Source organism: Anolis carolinensis, unplaced genomic scaffold, assembly GCF_035594765.1.
Source record: "Anolis carolinensis isolate JA03-04 unplaced genomic scaffold, rAnoCar3.1.pri scaffold_9, whole genome shotgun sequence".
Taxonomy (NCBI): domain Eukaryota; kingdom Metazoa; phylum Chordata; class Lepidosauria; order Squamata; family Dactyloidae; genus Anolis; species Anolis carolinensis.
This window is the reverse complement of record NW_026943820.1, coordinates 2,760,010-2,787,692: the sequence shown is the minus strand read 5'-3', so window position 1 is coordinate 2,787,692 and position 27,683 is coordinate 2,760,010. Positions and strand designations below refer to the sequence as shown.

Here is a 27,683-nt window from a genome sequence, read left to right as displayed (position 1 = left end):
ACCGTAACGTGAGCCAGGGCCCTTTAAGTGGTGCCAAACTGCTTTTATTCTACAGCATATGTGATAAACACAAGTCCCACTGTCCAAATGCAGCTGCCATGTCCTTTTATGTGGCTGTCCTCCAGATGTTGGACTACAACTCCCATCTTCCTCATCATTAGACATCATTTGGGATACAGGAACATCTGGAAAGTTGCCATTTGTTCTGTTGCGTCAGGAGAGCGGACACGATGCCCGACTTCGAAATGACCTTTCCTCAGAGACCCAAGTGCTGTCAGACTACAATTCCCATTATCCCCAGTCTGCATGGAGGCTAAACTCCTTCTCGGCTCTTTTTTGGCAGAGGAGGCTAAAGCGTGGTGGTGGGAAAACTTCCGCCTCTTGCTTGGCGAGTTGTGTCTTGCCCTTCTGTACAAGGTTTTGCAACCGAGAAGAGGCCTCTGGGGCAAAGCAAAGAGCCATAAAAGAGCATTATCTTTTTATGGAGCTCCACCGTAAAGAGCGGAAAAACAAAAACAAAGCCTCTGTTGTGAAACTGGGTCAGGAGGAGAGAGATAGACAGAGGAGCGCTTTCTCAGCACGTGTCTTGTCGTAGTAACTGCTGCGGATCTTTGCAAGACATTTCCATGTTTCAGCGGTCCGTAAAGTTACTTTTGTATAGGTGGTTCGAATACGGTGAGGCAGGTGAGCTCCCGTTGTTAGCCCCAGCTTCTTCCAACCCAGCAAATGTGAGTAGATCAATAGGTACTGCTTTGGTGAGAAGGTAACTGCACTCCATGTAGTCATGCTGGTGAGCTCCCGCTGTTAGCCCCAGCTACTGCCAACCTAGAAGTTCGAAAACATGAAAATGTGAGTAGATTAATAGGTACTGCTTTGGCGGAGGAGTAACGGCACTCCATGCAATGTCTATGGCCACATGACTTTGGACATGTGAGTAGATCAGTAAGTACTGCTTTGGTGAGAAGGTAATGGCACTCCATGCCGTCATGCCGGTGAGCTCCCGCTGTTAGCCGCAGCTACTGCCAACCTAGAAGTTCGAAAACATGAAAATGTGAGTAGATGAATAGGTACTGCTTTGGTGGAGGAGTAACGGCACTCCATGCAGTCATGGCTATGGCCACATGACCTTGGAGGTGTGAGTAGATCAATAGGTACTGCTTCGGCAGGTAGGTAACGGCACTCCATGCAGTCATGCTGGTGAGCTCCCACTGTTAGCCCCAGCTTCTGCCAAGCTAGCAGTTGGAAAACATGCCAATGTGAGTAGATCAATTTTCCTTTTCGGGTTGCTGGGGAGAGTTTTTCCAGCTGTCCACTCTGGTTTTGCAAGTCGCCTTGGGCAAGTTATGTCCGGAGTGGGCGGATGAGGTATTTCATGTGATCTCTCCTAACTCCGGAGAAACAAAGGTCCCCGGGCGGGTGATTTGAGTAGGCATCTCTTGGGTGCATTTCTACTCTGTCGAAACAATGCAGTTCGACACCACTTTGAACTGCCCTGGCTCGAGGGTATGGGATTCTGGGAGTTGTAGTATTACAAGGTCTTTAGCTGTCTCACCAAATTATAACTCCTGGGATTCCATCGTCTTTGATATTGATTGGGGTTTGGTTTTAGGAATTTTATATATATATATATATATATATATATATATATATATATATATTAGTATAATATAATAATAATAATAGATACATAGTCGCTTTGACTTGCATTTGGGAGAGATAAAGCAAGGTATAAATATAATAATAATAATAAGAAGAAGAAGAAGAAGAAGAAGAAGAACTTAATTATATTATGATATAATAATAATACAGTAGAGTCTCACTTATGCAACATAAACGGGCCAGCAGAATGTTGGATAAGCGAATATGTTGGATAATAAGGAGAGATTAAGGAAAAGCCTATTAAACATCAAATTAGGTTATGATTTTACAAATGAAGCACCAAAACATCATGTTATACAACAAATTTGATGGAAAAAGTAGTTCAATGCTATGTAGTAATTACTGTATTTATGAATTTAGCACCAAAATATCACAATATATTGAAAACATTGATTACAAAAATGTGTTGGATAATCCAGAACATTGGACAAGTGAGACTCTACTGTAATAATAACAAAAATACATATCGACTTTGAGTTGCCTTCGGGAGAGCTAAAGCAAGGTATAAATAAATATAATAATAATAATAATATGATATAATAATAAAATATACATACCCGCTTTGACTTGCCTTCAGGAAAGATAAAGCAGGATATAAATAAATATAATAATAATACCTTAATTATAATGTGATATAATAATAATAATAATACCTTAATTATAATACTTAAATACATAATTTTAACACTAATTTTAATTTTACCAGTAACTTTGTTAATTTTAATTTTATTACTGATTTTAATTTTATACCAATTTTAATTTTGTACTAATTGTAATTTTGTTATTCATTGTGATTTTACTACTAATTTTAATTTTACTACTAATTTTGATTTTGTACTTCCAGGTGGGTGCGGACTATAACTCCCATCCTCTACAATCTTTCAAATGCTGGCTCAGGGTCAGGGATGTTTTGGGACGAACCGGTCAGTTTGGAAACCAAAAAGCCTTGGGTTGTGGCATTGTGCAAGGTCTGTGCTCCTCTTTTCTTTTTAGAAGAGAACAATAAACAGGCGTCAGAGAAGGGAGCCGGGTGGCCTTTCTCCGTGGCCTTTCCTTAGCCATAAATCCAAGGCTGTCACGTGGAGAGGCTTCAAAAGAAATTGGGAAAATAGAAGTTGAAATAAGGCTGCCTGGGACATTTTGCAATGGCATGTAGAGAAGAAATGACAAAAAGTGCAAAGACATTGAATGGAAAAGCTATGAATGCACCCATAACGCTCTAGGTTTAATGCACTTTGTCACCACTTGAACTGCCATAGCTCCTGGGAGGTGTAGTTTTGTGTATTTTAGTATGTATTTGACTGAAGTAATTATATATATATACTAGCTGTGCCCGGTCACACGTTGCTGTGGCAAAGTGGTGGTGGTTTTGGTTAAAAATTGTTGTGTAATTTTTATTTGACGTTATTTGCATTTTTTATTAATTTTATTGTAAGTTATATTTTTATTTATTATATTTTATTATTTTCTTGAATTATTTTTAGTTATTTTCTGTTATTATAGTATTTTATTGTATCAATTTTTTAGTGTTTTTTATTTTTTATTGGGTTGCTAGGAGACCAAGTTGGAGGAGCTTAGCCTTCTAACTGGCAGCAATTGGATAAAAGCAATTATTCCTCTCTCTCTCTAATTAGGACTTTATTTTTCTTTTCTTTTTGTTGTATCAACCTAGAGGCGTGGATGATGGGTTGTGTTGTCAAATTTCGAGGTTGGGGGGCCTGTAATTATGTTGTTTTGTGGGTCGCCGTGATGCCATCACTCTTTTATATATATATATATATATATATATATATATATATATATATATATGTATGTGTATTTGTGGTATTTTTACAATGTGTTGTCGAAGGCTATTGTGGCCAGAATCACTGGGTTGCTGTGAGTGTTTCGGGCTGTATGTCTGTGTTCCAGTAGCATTCTCTCCTGACATTTTGCCTGCATCTGTGGCTTAATGGCATCTTCAGAGGTCTGTTGGAAGTGATTAAAGTGGAGTGTGTGTATATGTGGAATAATGTCCAGGGTGGGAGAAAGAACCCTTGTCTGTTTGAATGTTGCAATGAGCAAGCTTGAATAGCATTGACTAGCCTTGTAGCTGCAAAGTCAATCAGTGAGGGTATCTGCATAGAGGTAGCCTGGGCTTTGTTGCCTGGAGGCACCCTCTGATTGGGAGGTGTTCACTGGCACTTAATTGTTTGCTGTCTGGAGTGTTTCTGAATGGTGTTTTTTATTTATTGTGTTGATTTTGGAAACAGAGGAGCGCATTAGATTTGATGGTGGATAAGACTTGAGTAAATACAGTATTTGAGCCCAGGTCATTAGACCCGAGTCGGTATGGGATATTTCTGTCAAATCTTTTTGCATCTTTTTGCACGGAGCGCCCGATGTGCCGGCCAAGGATCACGGCTCGGAGCCGGCCAGGGCCCCCTAATATGGTCAAAGCAGAACCGCCGCTCCTTGGAAACTACACAAATATTTATTATTATCCGCACGTGGTAGGGAATCATCCTCACCCTGTTGCAGGATTTGAGGATTTTGCTCTAGGGCATTATAATCATACTAAACACTGCAATTGGAATCCTGAGTATTGAATGGTAAAAAAAGATTTGAGGTTTGCTAGGAAAAATATAAACACACACAGAATGGATTTTTCTGCAAAACAGAGACAAAGAAGCAGGCAGCTACCAATACTCTTAAAAATACCCTTATACATACACACTTTTCATGCTGGAGGTGGGAGGTTGAACTGGTGGCCGATCCAGTTCAAAAGGATGGCAAAGAAAGGTTTTTCTTGTCTGCAAGAAAAACGAATGAGTCGATAAGGATGTCCACAACGGAGGACTAAGTCCTGCAGAAATGAGCTTCTCGTTTGGGAACTCCAGAAGCGGTTTCTTGCTTTGCTCCTAAGCAACGCTTTGGCCGGCACAGCACGGCTGACCATCTGGCCAAGGACACATTCCCGCCAACCAGCAACTGACCGCTCTGCAAAGTCTGCCAGGCAGCCGGACATTTATCACCGAGCTTTCCAATCGACAAGGCACCTGTGCAACCGGTTCCAAGCGGCCGGAGCAAAAACAAGCCACTCAATCCCATTGCCAGGCATCGTCTCTCTCTCTCTATCAAGCATCTGGAAAGGATCACAAATACAGAGGAAAAAAGACTTTTTTGGGGAAAATGTTTTGCTTTGGGACCACTTATGAGATCCATGGGGTCACCCGAAGTCAACAGGAGATGTCAAGGCACACAAGCACACATCAATTGGGAATAAACATTTGCAAATACAGTAGAATCTCACTTATCCAACATAAACGGGCCAGCAGAACGTTGGATAAGCGAATATCTTGGATAATAAGGAGAGATTAAGGAGAAGCCTATTAAACACCAAATTAAGTTATGATTTTACAAATGAAGCACCAAAACATCATGTTATACAACAAAATTGACAGAAGTAGTTCAATACTCAGTAATGCTGTGTAGTAATTACTGTATTTAGGAATTTAGACCGAAAATATCACGATACAGTAGAGTCACTTAGCCAACATTCACTTATCCAACATTCTGGATTATCCAGTGCATTTTTGTAGTCAATGTTTTCAATTCATCGTGATATTTTGGTGCTAAATTCGTAAATACAGTAATTACTACATAGCATTAATGTGTAATGAACTACTTTTTCTGCCAAATTTGTTGTCTAACATGATGCTTTGGTACTTAATTTGTAAAATCATAACCTAATTTGGTGTTTAACAGGCTTCTCCTTAATCTCACCTTATTATCCAACATATTCGCTTATCCAACATTCTGCCGGCCCGTTTAGCTTGGATAAGTGAGACTCTACTGTAGTTCAATAAGGAGTAATGCTATGTAGTAATTACTGTATTTACGAATTTAGCACCAAAATATCATGATATATTGAAAACATTGACTACAAAAATGCGTTGGATAATCCAGAACGTTGGGTGTGTGTGTGTGTGTGTATGTGTGTATATATATATATATATATATATATATATAGAGAGAGAGAGAGAGAGAGAGAGATAGATATAGATATTCAGCATTTATCTCTTGAGTAAATGTTATATTAAGGGTACATCTACGCTATAGATTTAATGCAGTTTGGCACTACAGTAGAGTCTCACTTATCCAACAAATGGGCCGGCAGAATGTTGGATAAGTGAATATGTTGGATAATAAGGAGGGATTAAGAAAAAAGCCTTTTAAACATCAAATTAGGTTATGATTTTACAAATTAAGCACCAAAACATCATGTTATACAACAAATTTGACAGAAAAAGTAGTTCAATACGCAGTAATGCTATGTAGTAATTACTGTATTTACGAATTTAGCACCAAAATATCATGATGTATTGAAAACATTGACTACAAAAATGGCTTGGATAATCCAGAATGTTGGATATGCAAGTGTTGGATAAGTGAGACTCTACTGTATTTATTAGTTTAGCACCAAAACATTGCAGTATATTGAGAACACTGACTACAAAAACATTGGCTACTAACAAATTGACTACAAATAAAGATAGAATTGCATAAAATGAACTTACAGCAGCAACATAGTCGGAAATTAAATCCATAAAAAGTTCAATCCTTGCTGCCTAGAGAAACAGCTGTGGATCGGGGCGGGAGGCAAACAGTGTTGGATAATCCAGAACGTTGGATAAGCGAATGTCGGATATGTGAGACTCTACTGTAGATATTCAGCATTTATCTCTTGAGTCAATGTTATATTAAGGGTATATCTACGCTATAGGTTTAATGCAGTTTGACGCCACTTGGAACGGCCGAATCCTGGGAGTTGTAGTTTAGCAGAGATGGCCAAAGACCTTGCAAAATTACAACTCCCAGGATATCAAAGCAGCAGGGCAGTTAAAGTGATGTCAGATTGAATTAATTGAATTAATATTTAAAAATAAAAACAATTTTAACCAACATACATTGATCAGGATTTCAATGGGAAATGTGGTCCTGCTTCTGGCCAATGAGATAGTCAAGTTAATTAGGATTGTTGTTGTTGTTGTTGTTGTTGTGTGCCTTCAAGTCATTTCAGACTTTGGGTGAGCCTAAGTCTAAAATCTATTTATTTATTATTTATTTATTTACTACATTTATTTACTACATTTGTATCACACCCTTCTGACCCCAAAGGGGACTCAGAGTGGCTTACAAATTATATGTACATACAATATATTATATTATTAGCATAGCACAATATTAGCATTAGATATTACTATATTGAACTATACCACTATACTGTAATATTATTAGTAATATTATATGTAATATAGAACATATAATTAATATTATTATATGGTATTATTATTAGTGTTATATTGTATTACATTATAATATTATCAATATTATATGTATATCTATATATATAAAAGAGTGATGGCATCATGGCAGCGGACAAAACAACAAAAGTAAACACCCCACAACCTCGAAAATTGACAGCACAACCCCTCATCCATGCCTCTAGGTTGATACAACAAAAAGAAAAGAAAAATAAAGTCCTAATTAGAGGGAGAGGAATAATTGCTTTTATCCAGTTGCTGCCAGTTAGAAGGCTAAGCTCCTCCCAACTTGGTCTCCTAGCAACCCAATAAAAAATAATAAAAACACTAAAAAATTAATACAATAAAATACTATAACAGAAAATAACTAAAAATAATACAAGAAAATAATAAAATATAATAAATAATAATTAATATATAAATAAATATTATATATATACACACATATATAAATATAAATAATAATATATAAATAAATATATAATAATAATAAATATATATTGTTTATTTATTATATAAATATAATAAATAAACAAACTACACATCCCTAGTAGAAAACAGCCAGGCTTTGAAGCAGCAAGGCTATTCACTGCAATTCCAATAGGGCACAGCTAGTATATATATATATATAAAAGGGTAATGGAATCACGGCACCGGACAAAACAACTAAACTAAACGCCCCACAACCTCGAAAATTGACAGCACAACCTCTCATCCACGCCTCTACGTTCATACAACAAAAAGAAAAGAAAAATTAAGTCCTAGCCACAGCAACGCGTGGCCGGGCACAGCTAGTACAATATATTATATTATAAAACTGAGGGAGGGGGCCAGATAAATGACCTCAGAGGGCCACATCCGGCCCCCGGGCCTTAGTTTGGGGACCCCTGGTGTAGATGCATACTTTATCAACAATTGTCTCCGCTATTTTTATTATCGAAGTCATACAGGTGGAGAGAGGGGTGAAATAAGATGCAAGCGAATGAATAGAAAGGTCATATGTGTTGCCACTGAGCATCCACGTCACTGTCTCCTATTGATCCTGTTATGGTCCAGCATCAATATGGGGCCCGCACGGTTGCCTAGCAACAGCTTGCAAATCCCTGCTTCCTTCTGCACATCCCTTGCGTCTCTCTTAGTGGGTCAAGGCGCATTGATCCGGACTGAAGTCGGCACTTGTTGATGTTGCAGCAACGGACCTTGCATTTAACATGGCAAATGCCCCAAAGAAATCACTGGCCATAATATTATTGCACTCTTTATGGCTTCGGTGGCTCAGGAGTTCTCTTGAAACCCTGATTTCTTGCATTTTATTTTATTTATATTTATTTGATTTTATTGCATTGCACAAAGGGGAGGAAAGGGGAGCCAATGGCACAAGCGCATTAATTTATATGGCAAAGATCACCCCATATTCCAAAATAGGGTCCAAAATACACACGGGGATGCCGTCAGATACAAGACATCCCAAAATGTATGGACAACAGAGAGACAATAGACAGGATTCCCAAAGGAAAGCTGTTCCGTTTCTGAAATTTTTAATCACCATACATACTCGAGTATAAGCCGACCCGAATATAAGCCGAGGCACCTAATTTTACCACAAAAAAACTGGGGAAGCATTGACTCCAGTATAAGCCAAGGGTGGGAAATTTCAGGAATAAAAATAAAAACCAATAAAATTACATTAATTGAGGCAACAGTAGGTTAAATGTTTTTGAATATTTACATCAAGCTCAAATTTAGGATAAGACTGTCCAACTCTGATCAAGTCATTATTCTCATCTTCAATGTCAATGTGCTTATGTAGCATTTTAATAATAATAGAGTAAAATAGTAAATGTAATAACATCAGAGTGAAATAATAAATGTATTAATAATAATAAAAATAGAGTAAAATAAATGTAATACAGTAGAGTCTCACTTATCCAACATAAACGGGGCAGCAGAACATTGGATAAGTGAATATGTTGGATAATAAGGAGGGATTAAGGAAAAGTCTATTAAACATCTAACTAGATTATGATGTTACAAATTAAGCACCAAAACATCATGTTTTACAACAAATTTGACCGAAAAAGTAGTTCAATACGTAGTAATGCTATGTAGTAATTACTGTATTTACGAATTTAGCACCAAAATATCACAATGTATTGAAAACATTGACTACAAAAATGCGTTGGATAATCCAGAACGTTGGATAAGCGAGTGTTGGATAAATGAGACTCTACTGTATTTACATAAAGCTCAAATTTAAGATAAGACTGTCCAACTCTGATCAAATCATTCTTCTCATCTTCTTCAATGTAAAAGTGCTTATGTATCCTTTTAATAATAATAGAGTAAAATAATACATGAAATAATAGTAATAATAAATACAGGAAAATAATACAAGTAATAATAAATAGAGTAAAATAATAAATGCAATAATAATAATAATATCAGAGTGAAATAATAAATGTATTAATAATAATAAAAATAGAGTAAAATAAATGTAATACTAACAATAATAATAGAGTAAAATAATAAATGTACCATATATACTTGAGTATATATGAATGGTTTGTCATGGTTCTGTATACCTTTTTAGCACACACGCCAGCACATGATGCACGTCCCAGAGACAAAAGCAAGCCTTGAAGTGCCAAAAAGCCTCAACAAGTAATGATAGGGTTGCAATAATCCTTTTGGCACCGTGTTTTGGATTTATGCATCAAAAGGAACCAATTATCATGGAAAGAGAAAATTAGCAAGGTATTAGGATCTCACGACAGAAGCAAAACCCAGAAACATATTGCAAGATTTGAGTTAAGCCCAGCGGCAGTCTTTTATTTGGAAGCAAAGTTCAAGCCATCTGCAAAAGCTGTGTATTACATGTCTTAGATGCAGGCGAAATGTCAGGAGAGAATGCTACTGGGACATAGGCAAGCAGCCCAAAAAACTCACAAAGTAGTGTCAAACCACATTCATTCCACGGTGTAGATGCACTCAGAGCGGCAGACAGCTTGGGCTCGATTTGACCCTGACGCTTAAGACGGTTTAATAAGGGAACTCTATTTCCGTCGGGATAAAATTGAGCCATGCGCGCTATAATCTGTATTCAAGAGAAGTGTTTTGCATGTTGCATCAGCACTTTCAGGTGTAAAACCGGGCCTTTCCGGAGCACTTTTGAGCATGCTTTTGCTGCAAAGCAGAACTTCCTCAGGAAGTTTGGCTTCTTCGATGTTCATTTCCAAAATCTGCCATTTTCAGAGAGAAAATTAAGGAGAACTAGACTGAATTAGAAAGTTTTGCAAACTTTGCATTTTGCAAAGAAGCAATTCCCCCATGGAAATAAAATCGTTAGGTTTGCAAATGGAGTGCCTTGTGTTTCCATCCCTGCAGCGGGAGGCTGACTGAGTTGGATCATCCAGAACGTTGGATAGCAAATGTTGAATAAGTGAGACTCTACTGTAATGATATTTTATTATCATAGTATTATCACACTAGCTGTGCCCAGCCACGCGTTGTTGTGGCTAGGACTTTTCTTGTTGCGTTGTTGTGGCTAGGACTTTTCTTGTTGCGTTGTTGTGGCTAGGAAAATTCTTTTCTTTTTGTTGTATGAACGTAGAGGCGTGGATGGGAGGTTGTGGGGCGTTTAGTTTAGTTGTTTTGTTCGGTACCGTGATTCCATTACCCTTTTATATATATAGATATTTCAAGTTGTGGTGCTTTTGATTGTGAGCTGCTTGAGCCTCTGTATGGAGAGCTAAAGTGGGATGTAAATAAATAAAACACTGCCATATAATGCAGTTCAAAACGCATAATATGGATTTTATATGTCAGTGTAAATCTAACCCAGTGTGCAAGCAATGCTTCTCTTGGAAGCGCACTCCAGAATCCTTGTCTCAACCTTCTGGGTGTGCAGTGTTGGTGTTGACTTGTGCGCCTGTGGAGTGCAGAGAGACTTCTGAGGCATCTGCCGCCTGTTTTGCACACCCGCCTCCTGCCAAATTGGGCGGGCGCCCATGTGTGCAATGGATTAGCGAGCGCAAGCAGCGCATGGATGATGCAACGGCCCTTCCTTGTTGCTCCGCCAGCCAGCCAGCCGTGGAGTCTTTTGCTCACCAAGGAGGAAGCTGAATCACTCCCCTTTTCATTCATTCATTGCAAGTTTCCAGACATCAGAGCGCACTGTGTGTTTTCTGAGCCATCTGCCTCCGCGCACAGCATTGCATCAGAAACCTGAAAGACGGCTTTTGAAGCCTCCTTTCTTAAAAGAGCAAAGAAAATACGGATCCGGCACACAGACTGATGCAATGCCTCCCCCATGTTTCAAAGCCTGGGGTGCATTACACTGTAGAATCGATGCAGTTTGACACCAATTTAACTGCTGTTTTATTATTTATATTATTGCAATTTGGTATTTATTTATTGTATCAGAAGTATCAGGAGTCTCTTTTTGGAGACTTTTAATTGCATAGAAATAAATAGATTTGCATTTGTTTTGTCTTGCAAACTGCTTTTGCTTCTTCTTGGATACTTTGAATTACAGTAGAGTCTCACTTATCCAACACTCGCTTATCCAACGTTCTGGATTATCCAACGCATTTTTGTAGTCAATGTTTTCAATATATCGTGATATTTTGGTGCTAAATTTGTAAATACAGTAATTACAACATAACATTACTCCGTACTGAACTACGTTTTCTGTCAAATTTGTTGTATAACATGATGTTTTGGTGCTTAATTTGTAAAATCATAACCTAATTTGATGTTTAATAGGCTTTTCCTTAATGCCTCCTTATTATCCAACATATTTGCTTAACCCGTTTATGTTGGATAAGTGAGACTCTACTGTACATTAAAATAAATAAATACTGTATATACTCGAGTAAAAGCCTAGTTTTTCAGCCCTTTTTAAAACACTTATACTCGGGTGAGGGCCCTGGTTGGCTTATATTTGTGTCAGTTTATACTTGAGAATATATGGTACATTTATTATTTTACTTTATTATTATTGGTATTACATTTATTATTTTTCTCTATTATTGTTGCTACTATACATTTATTTTACTCTATTTTTTATTATTAATACATTAATTATTTCACTCTGATATTATTATTATTATTACATTTATTATTTTACTCTATTATTATTAAAAGGATACATAAGCACATTTACATTGAAGAAGATGAGAATTTTGATCAGAGTTGGACAATCTTTATCTTAAATTAGAGCTTGATGTAAATATTCAAAAACATTTAACCTACTGATGCCTCAATTAATGTAATTTTATTGGTATCTATTTTTATTTCTGAAATTTAGCACCCTCGGCTTATACTGGAGTCAATGTTTTCCGAGTTTTTTTGTGGTAAAATTGGGTGCCTCAGCTTATATTTGGGTTGGCTTATACTTAAGTATATACGGTACATTAAAATATTTGCATTTGTTTTGTCTTGCAACCTTCCTTTGCATCTTCTTGGATAGTTTGAATCACATGGAAATAAATATATAGGTTTTTATGGTTTTGCAAGGAGCCTGGAAATCAATAAATCAATGAACCGTTTATTGCTTTTCGAGTACATTTATATTATTAGATTGATATAGATACATTAATATAGATGTACATGAAAATAGTCAAAATAACAATAAGTTTGAACGAGGCCAATAATTAGCCCAGAAAACTCACAGCAACCCAATGATCAGTTTTTTGCTCACATTCATATAGTTATGCAAGGCAGATGCTGAAAATTAATAATAATAATAATAATAATAATAAAGTCCAAGCTGCTGAGTTCCATTTAAGAAAGGAAAGTGGAGTATAAATACTATATGTGTGTGTGTATATATATATATATATGAGCCCCCAGTGGAACAGTGGGTTAAACAGCTGAGCTGCTGAACTTGCCGACCGAAAGGTTGGCGGTTCGAATCCAGGGAGCAGGGTGAGCTCCTGCTGTTAGCCCCAGCTTCTGCCAACCTAGCAGTTCGAAAAACATGCAAATGTGAGTAGATCAATAGGTACTGCTCCTATGGGCAGGAAGGTGACTGAGGACAACGCTGACTCTTCGGCTTAGAAATGGAGATGAGCACCAACTCCCAGAGTGTGAGTAGAGCAGCAGGTACTGCTCCGGCAGGAAGATAACAGTAATAAAATAAAATACAGTAATAAAATCTGCAGAAGTCAAAACCAGAGATATTAGAGGGTCAGCTGTCTAGTGTCCATTCAGGCTGGCATCACTTGGGAACCTCATGGGTGCAAATAGAGCCTTCCAACCTGGACGTAAACATAATATAAGGATGGAAATGACCGCAAAGCATCAGATTTGGAGAAGCACTAACAGTTTTACCCTCTCTGTTTCCTTTCCAGTCCTGCTGACAGCTGTCAATTGCTACAGCGTCAAAGCCGCCACCCGGGTCCAAGACGCTTTTGCGGCCGCCAAACTCCTGGCCTTGACCCTGATCATCATCCTGGGCTTCGTGCAGCTGGGAATGCGTGAGTCTGATCCTCTTTTCTTGCTTTTTATAATTATACTATATTTTGGTATATTTTATTTTAATATTATTTTTATATATTTTATTTTAATATTACATTTACATATGTTATATGTAAGTGTGTGTGTATATATGTAAAATACTTTCAGATACATTTTCACGTAAAATAATATTTTGTAATGAATCTTTTGTACATTACGGTAGTTACAATTTCCCATTTCCTCTGTTTATGTTGACTTTTGGGATACCCTATTTTTAATCCCCCCCCCCCTCTGATCTTTAACACGCTATCCTTAAACCAGTTTCCATTGCAATCCCACTGGATGGACTAGATGTCCTCTGGGGGTCCCTTCCAGCTGCAGTTCACCGTTTCAGCTTATCTCACTCAACCCTTTCCAACTTCCATAATTTATTCCATTTGCACCTGATAATATTGCAGACAAGGCAGGAGGGTGGACTAGATGACTTCTGGGGGTCCCTTTCGGCTGCAGTTTACAGATTCAGCTTATTACTCTCAACCTTTGCAAGCCATGCTTTCATCCATTTGCACCTGATGATATCGCAGGCATGGCAAAAGGGGTGGACTAGATGGCCTCTGGGGGTCCCTTTTGATTGCAGTTGGCTGGTTCAGCTCATCTCATTGAACCCTTTCCAACTTCCAAACCTTTCTTCCATTTGCACCTGATGATACACGCAAACAAGGCAGGAGGGTGGACTAGATGACCTCTGGGGGTCCCTTTCGATCCTGCAGTTCACTGGTTCAGCGCATCTCATTGAACCCTTTCTAATTTCCAAACTTTTCGTACATTTGCACCAGATGATATCACAAACAAGGCAAGGGGTGGACTGGATGGCCTCTGGGGTTCCCTTTTGACTCTTCCGTTCAGTGGTTTAGATTTATCTCTGAACCCTTTTCAACCCATAATTTCTTCCATTTGCACCTGATGATATCACAAACAAGGCAAGGGGTGGACTGCATGGCCTCTGGGGGTCCCTTTTAACTACAATTCCCTGGTTCAGCTCCTCACATCGAACCCTTCGCAATTTCCATAATTTCTTCCATTTGCACCTGATGATATAGCAAACAAGGCAAAGGGATGGACTAGATGGCCTCTGGGGGTCCCTTTTAACTACAATTCCCTGGTTCAGCTCCTCACATTGAACTCTTTCCAAACCATTATTCCTTTATTCCTTGTGCACCTGATGATATTGCAAGCAAGGCAAGGGGGTGGACTAGATGGCCTCCGGGGTTTCCTTTTGACTCTGCCGTTCAGTTCAGTGGTTTCGGCTGAGGAAAGTTTGTTTACAGCTGGAATAAACCATTTTTTTTTAGTGGGATGAAGAACTTATTATTGTGTTGTCAAAGGCTTTCATGGCCGGGATCACAGGGTTGTTGTATGTCTTTCGGGCTGTCTGGCCATGTTCCCGAAGCATTCTCTCCTGACGTTTCTCCCACATCTATGGCAGCCATCCTCAGAGGTTGTGAGGCATGGATGAACTTATTATTATTATTATTATTATTATTATTATTATTATTATTATTATTATTATTATTATTATTATATTTATACCCTGATTTATCTCTCCCGAAGGGGACTCAAAGTAGCTGTTGTTGTCGAAGGCTTTCATGGCCGGGATCACAGGGTTGTTGTATGTCTTTCGGGCTGTGTGGCCATGTTCCAGAAGCATTCTCTCCTGACGTTTCTCCCACATCTATGGCAGTCATCCTCAGAGGTTGTGAGGCATGGATGAACTTATTATTATTATTATTATTATTATTATTATTATTATTATTATTATATTTATACCCTGATTTATCTCTCCCGAAGGGGACTCAAAGTAGCTGTTGTTGTCGAAGGCTTTCATGGCCGGGATCACAGGGTTGTTGTATGTCTTTCGGGCTGTCTGGCCATGTTCCCGAAGCATTCTCTCCTGACGTTTCGCCCACATCTATGGCAGCCATCCTCAGAGGTTGTGAGGCATGGATGAACTTATTATTATTATTATTATTATTATATTTATACCCTGAGTTATCTCTCCCAAAGGGGACTCAAAGTAGCTGTTGTTGTCGAAAGCTTTCATGGCCGGGATCACAGGGTTGTTGTATGTCTTTCGGGCTGTCTGGCCATGTTCCCGAAGCATTCTCTCCTGACGTTTCGCCCACATCTATGGCAGGCATCCTCAGAGGTTGTGAGGTATGGAGACAAGGGTTCTTTCTCTCACCTTGGACATTATTCCATAGGTTTATAGATAGTGATACACTCCACTGCATTTATAGCAGTGTAGATGGCTGCACTATATGAGTCTACATGCTGACATTATAATTATAATTATTATTATTATTATTATTGTGTTGTCGAAGGCTTTCATGGCCGGGATCACAGGGTTGTTGTATGTCTTTCGGGCTGTCTGGCCATGTTCCAGAAGCATTCTCTCCTGACGTTTCGCCCACATCTATGGCAGGCATCCTCAGAGGTTGTGAGGTATGGAGACAAGGGTTCTTTCTCTCACCTTGGACATTATTCCATAGGTTTATAGATAGTGATACACTCCACTGCATTTATAGCAGTGTAGATGGCTGCACTATATGAGTCTACATGCTGACATTATAATTATTATTATTATTATTATTATTATTGTGTTGTCGAAGGCTTTCATGGCCGGGATCACAGGGTTGTTGTATGTCTTTCGGGCTGTCTGGCCATGTTCCAGAAGCATTCTCTCCTGACGTTTCGCCCACATCTATGGCAGGCATCCTCAGAGGTTGTGAGGTATGGAGACAAGGGTTCTTTCTCCCACCCTGGACATTATTCCATAGGTTTATAGATAGTGATACACTCCACTGCATTTATAGCAGTGTAGATGGCTGCACTATATGAGTCTACATGCTGACATTATAATTATTATTATTATTATTATTGTGTTGTCGAAGGCTTTCATGGCCGGGATCACAGGGTTGTTGTATGTCTTTCGGGCTGTCTGGCCATGTTCCCGAAGCATTCTCTCCTGACGTTTCGCCCACATCTATGGCAGGCATCCTCAGAGGTTGTGAGGTATGGAGACAAGGGTTCTTTCTCCCACCCTGGACATTATTCCATAGGTTTATAGATAGTGATACACTCCACTGCATTTATAGCAGTGTAGATGGCTGCACTATATGAGTCTACATGCTGACATTATAATTATTATTATTATTATTATTATTATTGTGTTGTCGAAGGCTTTCATGGCCGGGATCACAGGGTTGTTGTATGTCTTTCGGGCTGTCTGGCCATGTTCCAGAAGCATTCTCTCCTGACGTTTCGCCCACATCTATGGCAGGCATCCTCAGAGGTTGTGAGGTATGGAGACAAGGGTTCTTTCTCCCACCCTGGACATTATTCCATAGGTTTATAGATAGTGATACACTCCACTGCATTTATAGCAGTGTAGATGGCTGCACTATATGAGTCTACATGCTGACATTATAATTATTATTATTATTATTATTGTGTTGTCGAAGGCTTTCATGGCCGGGGTCACAGGGTTGTTGTATGTCTTTCGGGCTGTGTGGCCATGTTCCCGAAGCATTCTCTCCTGACGTTTCGCCCACATCTATGGCAGGCATCCTCAGAGGTTGTGAGGTATGGAGACAAGGGTTCTTTCTCCCACCCTGGACATTATTCCATAGGTTTATAGATAGTGATACACTCCACTGCATTTATAGCAGTGTAGATGGCTGCACTATATGAGTCTACATGCTGACATTATAATTATTATTATTATTATTATTATTATTATTATTATTCGAAGGCTTTCATGGCCGGGATCACAGGGTTGTTGTATGTCTTTCGGGCTGTCTGGCCATGTTCCAGAAGCATTCTCTCCTGACGTTTCTCCCACATCTATGGCAGTCATCCTCAGAGGTTGTGAGGCATGGATAAACTTATTATTATTATTATTATTATTATTATTATTATTATTATTATTATTATTATTATATTTATACCCTGATTTATCTCTCCTGAAGGGGACTCAAAGTAGCTGTTGTTGTTGAAGGCTTTCATGGCCGGGATCACAGGGTTGTTGTATGTCTTTCGGGCTGTCTGGCCATGTTCCCGAAGCATTCTCTCCTGACGTTTCGCCCACATCTATGGCAGGCATCCTCAGAGGTTGTGAGGTATGGAGACAAGGGTTCTTTCTCTCACCTTGGACATTATTCCATAGGTTTATAGATAGTGATACACTCCACTGCATTTATAGCAGTGTAGATGGCTGCACTATATGAGTCTACATGCTGACATTATAATTATTATTATTATTATTATTATTGTGTTGTCGAAGGCTTTCATGGCCGGGATCACAGGGTTGTTGTATGTCTTTCGGGCTGTCTGGCCATGTTCCAGAAGCATTCTCTCCTGACGTTTCTCCCACATCTATGGCAGCCATCCTCAGAGGTTGTGAGGCATGGATGAACTTATTATTATTATTATTATTATTATTATTATTATTATTATTATTATTATTATATTTATACCCTGAGTTATCTCTCCCAAAGGGGACTCAAAGTAGCTGTTGTTGTCGAAAGCTTTCATGGCCGGGATCACAGGGTTGTTGTATGTCTTTCGGGCTGTGTGGCCATGTTCCCGAAGTATTCTCTCCTGACGTTTCGCCCACATCTATGGCAGGCATCCTCAGAGGTTGTGAGGTATGGAGACAAGGGTTCTTTCTCCCACCCTGGACATTATTCCATAGGTTTATAGATAGTGATACACTCCACTGCATTTATAGCAGTGTAGATGGCTGCACTATATGAGTCTACATGCTGACATTATAATAATAATAATTATTATTATTATTGTGTTGTCGAAGGCTTTCATGGCCGGGATCACAGGGTTGTTGTATGTCTTTCGGGCTGTGTGGCCATGTTCCCGAAGTATTCTCTCCTGACGTTTCGCCCACATCTATGGCAGGCATCCTTAGAAGCTGTTGTTGCTTCTAAAATGCTGTGTTGGGGGGGCTGATTTGGGAGAAGGAGCCCATCTTTTTCTCATTTAAGTGTACTTTTAAATGTGTTAAGTTGTCGATGAGGTATTATTCTTAAAATGGCGAGTAATAACTAACACATTACAAGAGAAAATAAGAACTTAATTATGAAAGCATTACTTTTGGACTGTTGGTCATATTCTGGCCACAGTTCTCACTGTCTCCAGGTTGGGTTATGGTTTCAAACACACTCTTAAGAAGAAAGGGAACATGAAATCTAAGACTCTCAGGGGAAAGCAGTGGGATCTGGCAACGATGCTGTTGTTGTTGTTGTGGCCTTTCCTGGGGTTGTGTCATTTGTGTGTCTTTTTGCCCAGGGGGGGCTTGGTGTGAAATAACACGCCTGAGTGCGAGCATCATCGGCGCATGTGCGCCATTCTCGAGGAGCATGCGCCCTCTCCCGTCCTCTTTTCCGCCGCATCTGGAATCCTTCTCTTTGCAAGGCAATAATATTGCAGAGAATGAAACCTCACACAAGGGACTCCACACCCCAAAATCCCCGAACTAGCTTGGGATGCTGGGAGTTGTAGTCCTCCCCTAAAAGTAACTTTTCCTAGCTATGTGGGACTACTACTTGGTGGTATTTTATTGCTGGCCTTGGATCAATCTTTTGTGTGTGTGTGTTATGCTGCAATGGCAATAACTCTATATTATTGTTGTTGTTATTATTATGACACAGCAAACAAGATAGATTTCAAATTTTATTTATTTATTTCAAATATTTCTATCCCGCCCTTCTCACCTGGAGGGACTCAGGGCGGCGTACAATTGGCAACAATTCGATGCCGATACATCATTAAAAACAACAACATATAAAAATATATTACAACCAATTAATATATTACAACCAATTAATATATTACAACCAGATAGATATGCTGGATTTTGTATTATAAAATCACAAGTCGAACACTTCCCAAGTGTCTAGGACTGTGGGATGTATTTTTGGATTATTATTATTATTATTAGGATTATTAATATTATTTCTCTTCATTGAGATGCAAAGTGGCTCTCACCATTAAAAAGCAATGCAGCGCATAAGCATTAAAGTATATCTGCATTTATTTTGTCTTGCCTTTGCATCTTCTTGGAGACTTTTAATTGCATAGAAATAAATACATAGATTTGCATTTGTTTTGTCTTGCAAGTTACTTTTGCATCTTCTTGGATACTTTGAATTATGTTGAAATAAATAAAAAACAGATTTGCATTTGCCAATCTTGCAAACTGCTTTTGCATCTTCTTTGATACTTTCAATTACGTTAAAATAAATAAATCGATTTCCATTTGTTTTGTCTTGCAACCTGTCTTTGCATCTTCTTGGATACTTTGAATTACATTGAAATAAATACATAGATTTGCATTTGTTTTATCTTGCAAGTTACTTTTGCATCTTCTTGGATACTTTGAATTACATTGAAATAAATAAAAAATAGATTTGCATTTGCAAATCTTGCAAACTGCTTGTGCATCTTCTTGGATACTTTCAATTACATTAAAATAAATAGATTTGCATTTGTTTTGTCTTGCAAGTTACTTTTGCATCCTCTTGGATACTTTTAATTACATTAAAATAAATAAAAACAGATTTGCATTTGTTTTGTCTTGCAACCTGTCTTTGCATCTTCTTGGATACTTTGAATTACATTGAAATAAATAAATAGCTTTTTATGGTTTTGCAAGGAGCCTGGAAATCAATAAATCAATGAATTGATTTATTGTTTTTTGAGTATACCACACATACATATATACACATATACACACATACATATATATATATATATATATATACACACACACACATACACGTTGTTGTTGTTATTAATGTGTTTAACAGCTATTTGGGGGAAATCTGGTTAGTTAAGGAAGTCATCTTCCCTCTCCTTGCAATTTGGCAACTTAGCTGAATTGACAGTTTTTCCGCTTCTTTGAAAAGAAGAAATGTTTTGGCCTTTTGGAAACTAAGGCAGGCATTGTTGATTGTCTTTGTTTCCTCCGAACTCTTGTGCGGACCTCGTGATGCTCAGAGGCTGGGAAAGGTCTCTCGCAGGACTGAGGTGTTGGCGTGATTCGCACAAGGGACCAGTGGGAACCTTTTCTGGGGAAGAAGCATTCCTTCCTTCTGCGGAAATAGCAAACCTCCCTGGGGCAAAAAAGGCAGCATTTACTTTGCACACCGCCATAGAATCCAGTTCAAAGCAGACCGTCTTGATTCAGAAACTGGATTACATGGCAGTGCGGATGGCGCATAAGACTAGTGGTGCATCTGCAGTTGTTGAAATAATGCCTGGAGTTGTGCTTTTTCCATGTCACCAGAATATAATATTTCCGTAAATCCGTCACGACCAAGATAGATTTCCCTTCCGATTCCCATCCTGGAAAGATGGCTTTTTGTGGCTACAAATCTGCCCAGAGTCTAGGGATGTTGGGAGTTGCAGTCCAGAATAAGCTTTGCTCCCCAGGGTCTCTTGTACCTCAATAGAAAGTTGACCATAAAAGTACAGTAGAGTCTCACTTATCCAAGCTAAACGGGCTGGCAGAAGCCAAGATATACCTTACAGCAGGGGTCCCCAAACTTTTTAAACAGAGGGCCAGTTCACATTCTCTCAGACCGTTGGAGGGCCAGATTATAGTTGGAAAAAAACTATAAACAAATTCCTATGCACACTGCACATCTCTTATTTTGAAGTAAAAAAACCAAAACAAACAGGAACAAATACAGCCTCAATGTTAATCGTAATCATAATAAAAATAATAAAGAGGGTTGTAAGAGACCTCTTGAGCCATTTGGTCAAACCCATTCTACCTTTGTGCACCAAAAGCACAAGCAAAGCACCATTGAGGCCACCCAACCTCAATGTTGTTAATAGTACAGTAGAGTCTCACTTATCCAACATAAACGGGCCGGCAGAATGTTGGATAAGCGAATATGTTGGATAATAAGGAGGCATTAAGGAAAAGCCTATTAAACATCAAATTACATTATGATTTTACAAATTAAGCACCAAAACATCATGTTAGACAACAAATGTGATAAAAAAAGTAGTTCAATACGCAGTAATGCTATGTCGTAATTACTGTATTTATGAATTTAGCACCAAAATATCACGATATATTGAAAACATTGACTACAAAAATGCGTTGGATAATCCAGAACGTTGGATAAGCGAGTGTTGGATAAGTGAGACTCTACTGTAATAAGAATCATCATCATCATACATCACACAGTCCTAAATGCTTGGGAAGTGTTCAACTTGTGATTTTGTGATATGAAATCCAGCATATACGATATATCTCGTTTGCTGTGTTATACTGTGTCTTTATGTCAACAACAACAACAACAACAACAATAATAATAATAATAAAGAGGGTTGGAAGAGACCCCTTGGGCCATTTAGTCCTCCCCCCTTCTGCCTTTGTGCACCAAAAACACTAGCAAAGCACCCCTTAATAATTAATTATTAATTAAATAATAATTAAAATATCATTATAAACAAGCACAGCTTTGGAAGGCATGCACCGGGCGAGGGAGGGGGGCCGGATAAATGGCTTTGATGGGCCGCATGTAGCCCCCGGGCCTTAGTTTGGGGATCCCTGCCTTACAGTATAACAAAGTGTCACTCAGGCTTGCGTAACCGTATCTTTTCTTCAGTTCAAAAGATCAAACAGGGCAACAATATATGCAGCAGTCTCTCTGAATTCACACAGAGCACAGAGGGAATAAATACTGTATTCTTTTTTTAGATGCCTTTGGAGAACAGAGCAATAAGGCCACTCAACCCGGCACCTTTCATGTTCTTTTGTCTCTAAATTGAGGAACTTAAATAATAATAATAATAATTTGTCTTGGCAAAGAAGGCTCAAAAGGAAATATCCTCCTTGGTCTGCCTTTGTTGAACGTCTTTGAACTGTTCTTCTAAATATAAAGGACTCCGGATACATCAATGAGTCCCGAGTTCGAATCCCTGCCCAGCTATAGAAACTATATATGATTATATATATATATATATATATGTGTGTGTGTGTGTGTGTGTGTGTGATTATATATGTGATTATACATATGATTATATGACTATATATGTGTGGGTGATTATATGATTATATATATAATATGTCTTTATATGTGTGTGATTATATATGTGAGTATATATATAATTATATATATACATATATATGACTTTATGTGTGTGACTGTATATATGATTATATATATATATGATTATATATATAAGTGTGTGATTATATATATGATTATATATATATGATTATAATAGTGTGCAATTATATATGTGATTATGCATATGATAGTATGATCATATATATGATTATGATTTTTGTATACATATATGTGATTTTATATAGGATACACACACACATATAGTATATGCACATCTATATTGTACTAACTCTGCCCGGCCACGCGTTGCTGTGGTGAAGTCTGGTGGTATGGGAAATAAAGTATTGAGGAATTGGTGGTAGTTAAGGTCAAGGGTAAAGGTTTTCCCCTGACATTAAGTCCATTATAAATGCGTTCAATAGCTGTGTGGAAGGGCCTTGAGCCTACACTGCCATATAATCCAGTTAAAATCAGATAATCTGTATTTTATAGGCAGTGTGGAAGAGGCCTAAGTGAGACCTAACTCTGCCTGTCCCCTGGGCTGAGTAGGTTGCTAGGAGACCAAGTGGGCGGAGCTTAGCCTTCTAACTGGCAGCAATTGGATAAAAACAATTATTCTTCTCCCTCTAATTAGGACTTTATTTTTCTTTTCTTTTTGTTGTATCAACCTAGAGGCGTGGATGTGGGGTTGTGCTGTCAATTTTCGAGGTTGTGGGGTGTTTAGTTTTGTTGTTTTTTCAGTCGCCAGGATTCCATTACTCTTTCTATATATATCTAAAAGAGTGATGGCATCACGGCAGCGGACAAAACAACAAAAGTAAACACCCCACAGCCTCGAAAATTGACAGCACAACCCCTCATCCATGCCTCTACATTCATACAACAAAAAGAAAAGAAAAATAAAGTCCAAATTAGAGGGAGAGGAATAATTGTTTTTATCCAATTGCTGCCAGTTAGAAGGCTAAGCTCCGCCCACTTGGTCTCCTAGCAACCCACTCAGCCCAAGGAAAAGGCAGAGTTAGGCCTCACTTAGGCCTCTTCCACACTGCCTATAAAATACAGATTATCTGATTTTAACTGGATTATATGGCAGTGTAGACTCAAGGCCCTTCCACAGTGCTATATAACCCATTGATAATCTTATATTATCTGCTTTGTACTGGATTATCTGGACTCCACACTGCCATATAATCCACTTCAGTGTGCATTTTATACAACTGTGAAGAAGGGGCCTCATATAATTCGGTTCTAAGCAGTTAACATAAGATTATAAATATAATATGTAATAATTACTGTGATATAATTATACAAAACAATGTAATCTCTAAAATCAGGACAGTAAATAAAGAGCAACACTGAAAGCATAAGCCACAGCAACGCATGGCCGGGCAAAACTAGTTATATATATAGATATGCACATCTATATTGTGTGGAAGTCTTATAAGGGACTAGCTGTGCCCGGCCACGCGTTGCTGTGGCGTTTTCTGGTGGTGTTGGTGAGAAATTGTTGAGGTAGTGGTGGTATTGAATGTCTGTTGTATGGTTGTCTTTATGTTTAGTATGCACACTGAAGTGGATTATATGGCAGTGTGGAGTCAAGATAATCCAGTTCAAAGCAGATAATATAAGATTCTAAATGGGTTATATAGCTGTTTGGAAGGGCCTTGAGTCTACACTGCCATATAATCCAGTGCAAATCTGATAATCTGTGGAAGAGGCCTAAGTGAGGCCTAACTGTGCCTGTCCCCTGGGCTGAGTGGGTTGCTAGGAGACCAAGTGGGCAGAGCTTAGCCTTCAAACTGGCAGCAATTGGATAAAAACTATTATTCCTCTCCCTGTAATTAGGACTTTATTTTTCTTTTCTTTTTGTTGTATCAACCTAGAGCTGTGAATGATGGGTTATGTTTTCAAATTTCGAGGTTGGGGGGCCTGTAGTTTTGTTGTTTTGTCCGCTGCCCTGATGCCATCACTCTTTTATATATATAGACTAGCTGTGCCCGGCCACGCGTTGCTGTGGCGAAATATGGTGGTATGGGAAATAAAGTACTGAAGAATTGGTGGTAGTTAAGGTAAAGGGTCCCCTGGGCTGAGTGGGTTGCTAGGAGACCAAGTGAGTGGAGCTTAGCCTTCTAACTGGCAGCAATTGGATAAAAACAATTATTCCTCTCCCTCTAATTAGGACTTTATTTTTCTTTTCTTTTTGTTGTATCAACCTAGAGGCATGGATGAGGGGTTGTGCTGTCAATTTTCAAGGTTGTGGGGTGTTTACTTTTGTTGTTTTGTCCGCTGCCCTGATGCCATCACTCTTTTATATATATAGATTGGTTGAACCTCTGGTGTGCTAGTGACACTGAATTGCCGTGTTGCGAGAGGATGCACGTCTCAAAAAAGCATGCCTTCAACATGAAACTTTTGGGAGTTGTGCATTAGGAGATCTTAGAGGAAAGCATTGAAAACCTTTGTGATAAATCCTTGCAAAGGTGTATCTGGAGCTCCTCGAAGGCATCAAGTTTTGTCCTGAGAAAGGGCCATTTCCTTGTCCAGTCTTGCGAGAGGAATGCTGATCCCCGGCATAAGCTTGGCCGTGTCTCTGGCGGCGGCTGCTCCGTGCTTTTGGCTGGAATCCCTTTCTTTCTTTCTTTCTTTCTTTCTTTCTTTCTTTCTTTCTTTCTTTCTTTCTTTTTCTCGTTCCCCCTTTCTCTCCCTCCTCCAGCCCCTAACAGGATTTATCCTCCTAATGCCTTCACTGGCGCAGAAAAGGTTAGAAAGGTTTTATTAAAAATCCTCATTAGGGATTTTCTGATTAGGACAAGGGTTAGCACAAGGCGCCTGGCTTACAGAACTAAGACAAACGGCAAAGCAAAAACCAAGCCCAAAACCCTCATTAGAACCCTGTTGCTTATGGGGTGCAAAGGGTCGAAAAGCAGAGCCGTGCTTCTCTCTCAGAAATAAACAAACAAAAGGGCAGTACATAGATACATAACAGAGCAACACCTAAGGCCACCCCGTCTACACTGTCATGTAAAGTCCACTTTATCTCCTTTGAACTGGATTATATGGCAGTGTAGACTCATTATCTGCTTTGAACTGGGTTATATAGCAATTTAGACTCATATAATCTGCTTTGATAACCTGGATTGTATAGCAGTACAGGCTAATATAATTTTCTTTTGATAATCTGGATTATATGGCAGTATAGACTCATATTATCTTCTTTGAACTAGATTATATGGCAGTATAGACTCATACAACCTGCTTTGATATAATCTGGATTATATGGCAGTGTAGACTCATATTATCTTCTTTGATATAGTCTGGATTGTATGGCAGTATGGACTCATTATTTGCTTTGATATAGTCTGGATTATATGGAAGTGTAGACACATATAATCTGCTTTGATATAGTCTGGATTGTATGGCAGTATAGACTCATTATTTGCTTTGATATAGTCTGGATTGTATGGCAGTATGGACTCATTATTTGCTTTGATATAATCTGGATTATATGGCAATGTAGAGTCATATTTGCTAAGAACTGGATTATATAGCAGTATAGACTGATATCTGCTTCGAACTGGGTTATATAGCAATTTAGACTCATATAATCTGCTTTGATAACCTGTATTGTATAGCAGTACAGGCTAATATAATTTTCTTTTGATAATCAGGATTATATGGCAGTATAGACTCATATTATCTTCTTTGAACTGGATTATATGGCAGTATAGACTCATACAACCTGCTTTGATATAATCTGGATTATATGGCAGTGTAGACTCATATTATCTTCTTTGATATAGTCTGGATTGTATGGCAGTATGGACTCATTATTTGCTTTGATATAGTCTGGATTATATGGAAGTGTAGACACATAATCTGCTTTGATATAGTCTGGATTGTATGGCAGTATAGACTCATTATTTGCTTTGATATAGTCTGGATTGTATGGCAGTATGGACTCATTATTTGCTTTGATATAATCTGGATTATATGGCAATGTAGAGTCATATTTGCTAAGAACTGGATTATATAGCAGTATAGACTGATATCTGCTTTGAACTGAATTATATAGCAATGTAGACTCATATAATCTGCATAATAATCTGAATTGTATGGCAGTGTAGACTCATATTATCTGCTTTGAACATAATTATATGGCGGCGTAGACTCATATAATCTGCATAATAATCTGAATTGTATGGCAATGTAGACTCATATTATCTGCTTTGATAATCTGGATTATATGGCAGTGTAAACCCTAGTCTGCCAAGCAATTATATAGTATATTTCCTCCAGAAATTACCATAGAATTTCATCCGTCCAGGCTTTAGCACAGCAAGTTGGCACCGTCTGCATTGGTATTTACGCCTCTTTGCACCATTTGCAAGCCTCCCGTTTGGTCCTTGAGGCGGAAGGTAAAATACTGGTTTGTATAATAAAGAATTTTAGTGAGACGTGGGCATTGCCCATCCATTTGCACACTTGAGCTGGCATGCGCTCCTATGACGCTTCTTGCCGTGCCCGGGAGGCACTGGGAGTTGGCACTGCTCACCTGGGCACACCTGCGTCTGCCATCTCCGATAGGACGGCTTTAAAGCCATAATTAATGCGCTGCAGGCTCTATAACACATGTAGACACACACATGGTGCATAATTATGACATTAATTATGTGCCAACATGTGGGTTAACATTTGAAGCACCAAAAGGTGTGTTGGCAATCTCGTTGGGTCGATCCGTACAATAGACAAGGCGATCTGCCTTCTTACCGTTCCTTGTTTTTGTTCTTGGCTTTCTTCTTAAGAGCCGGGAATTAGCGCACGCTAATAGCCCATCTCTATGTCAGCATATTTCTGTGGAGTCTCACTTCAATCCTCCTTGAGCTTCTGAGAAGCCAGGATAAATAAGCTTATGCCATTGGGACTCCCAAAAACAGGTCAGGAGAGTCCAAAGGGACCTTGATGTCCATTGAGGTGGAGTTCCAGAACCTCCTGGAGATACCAAAATCCATCCAGAGTTGGAATTGATGTCCTCCCTGAGCTTCTGAGGAGCCAGAATCAATAAGTTTATGCCATTGGGACTCCAAAATCAGGCCAGGAG

General features: G+C 38.7%; 1 protein-coding gene across 1 annotated transcript in view; it reads left to right on the top strand.

Moving 5' to 3' along the window:
* The window catches only part of slc7a5 (solute carrier family 7 member 5), a 58,578-nt gene that overhangs the window by 2,089 nt on the left and 28,806 nt on the right, over positions 1-27,683 (top strand). The window contains exon 2 of the mRNA XM_062961982.1: positions 13,319-13,444. Coding sequence (XP_062818052.1) covers positions 13,319-13,444 — 126 coding nt within the window. The remainder of the gene's footprint in view (positions 1-13,318; positions 13,445-27,683) is intronic.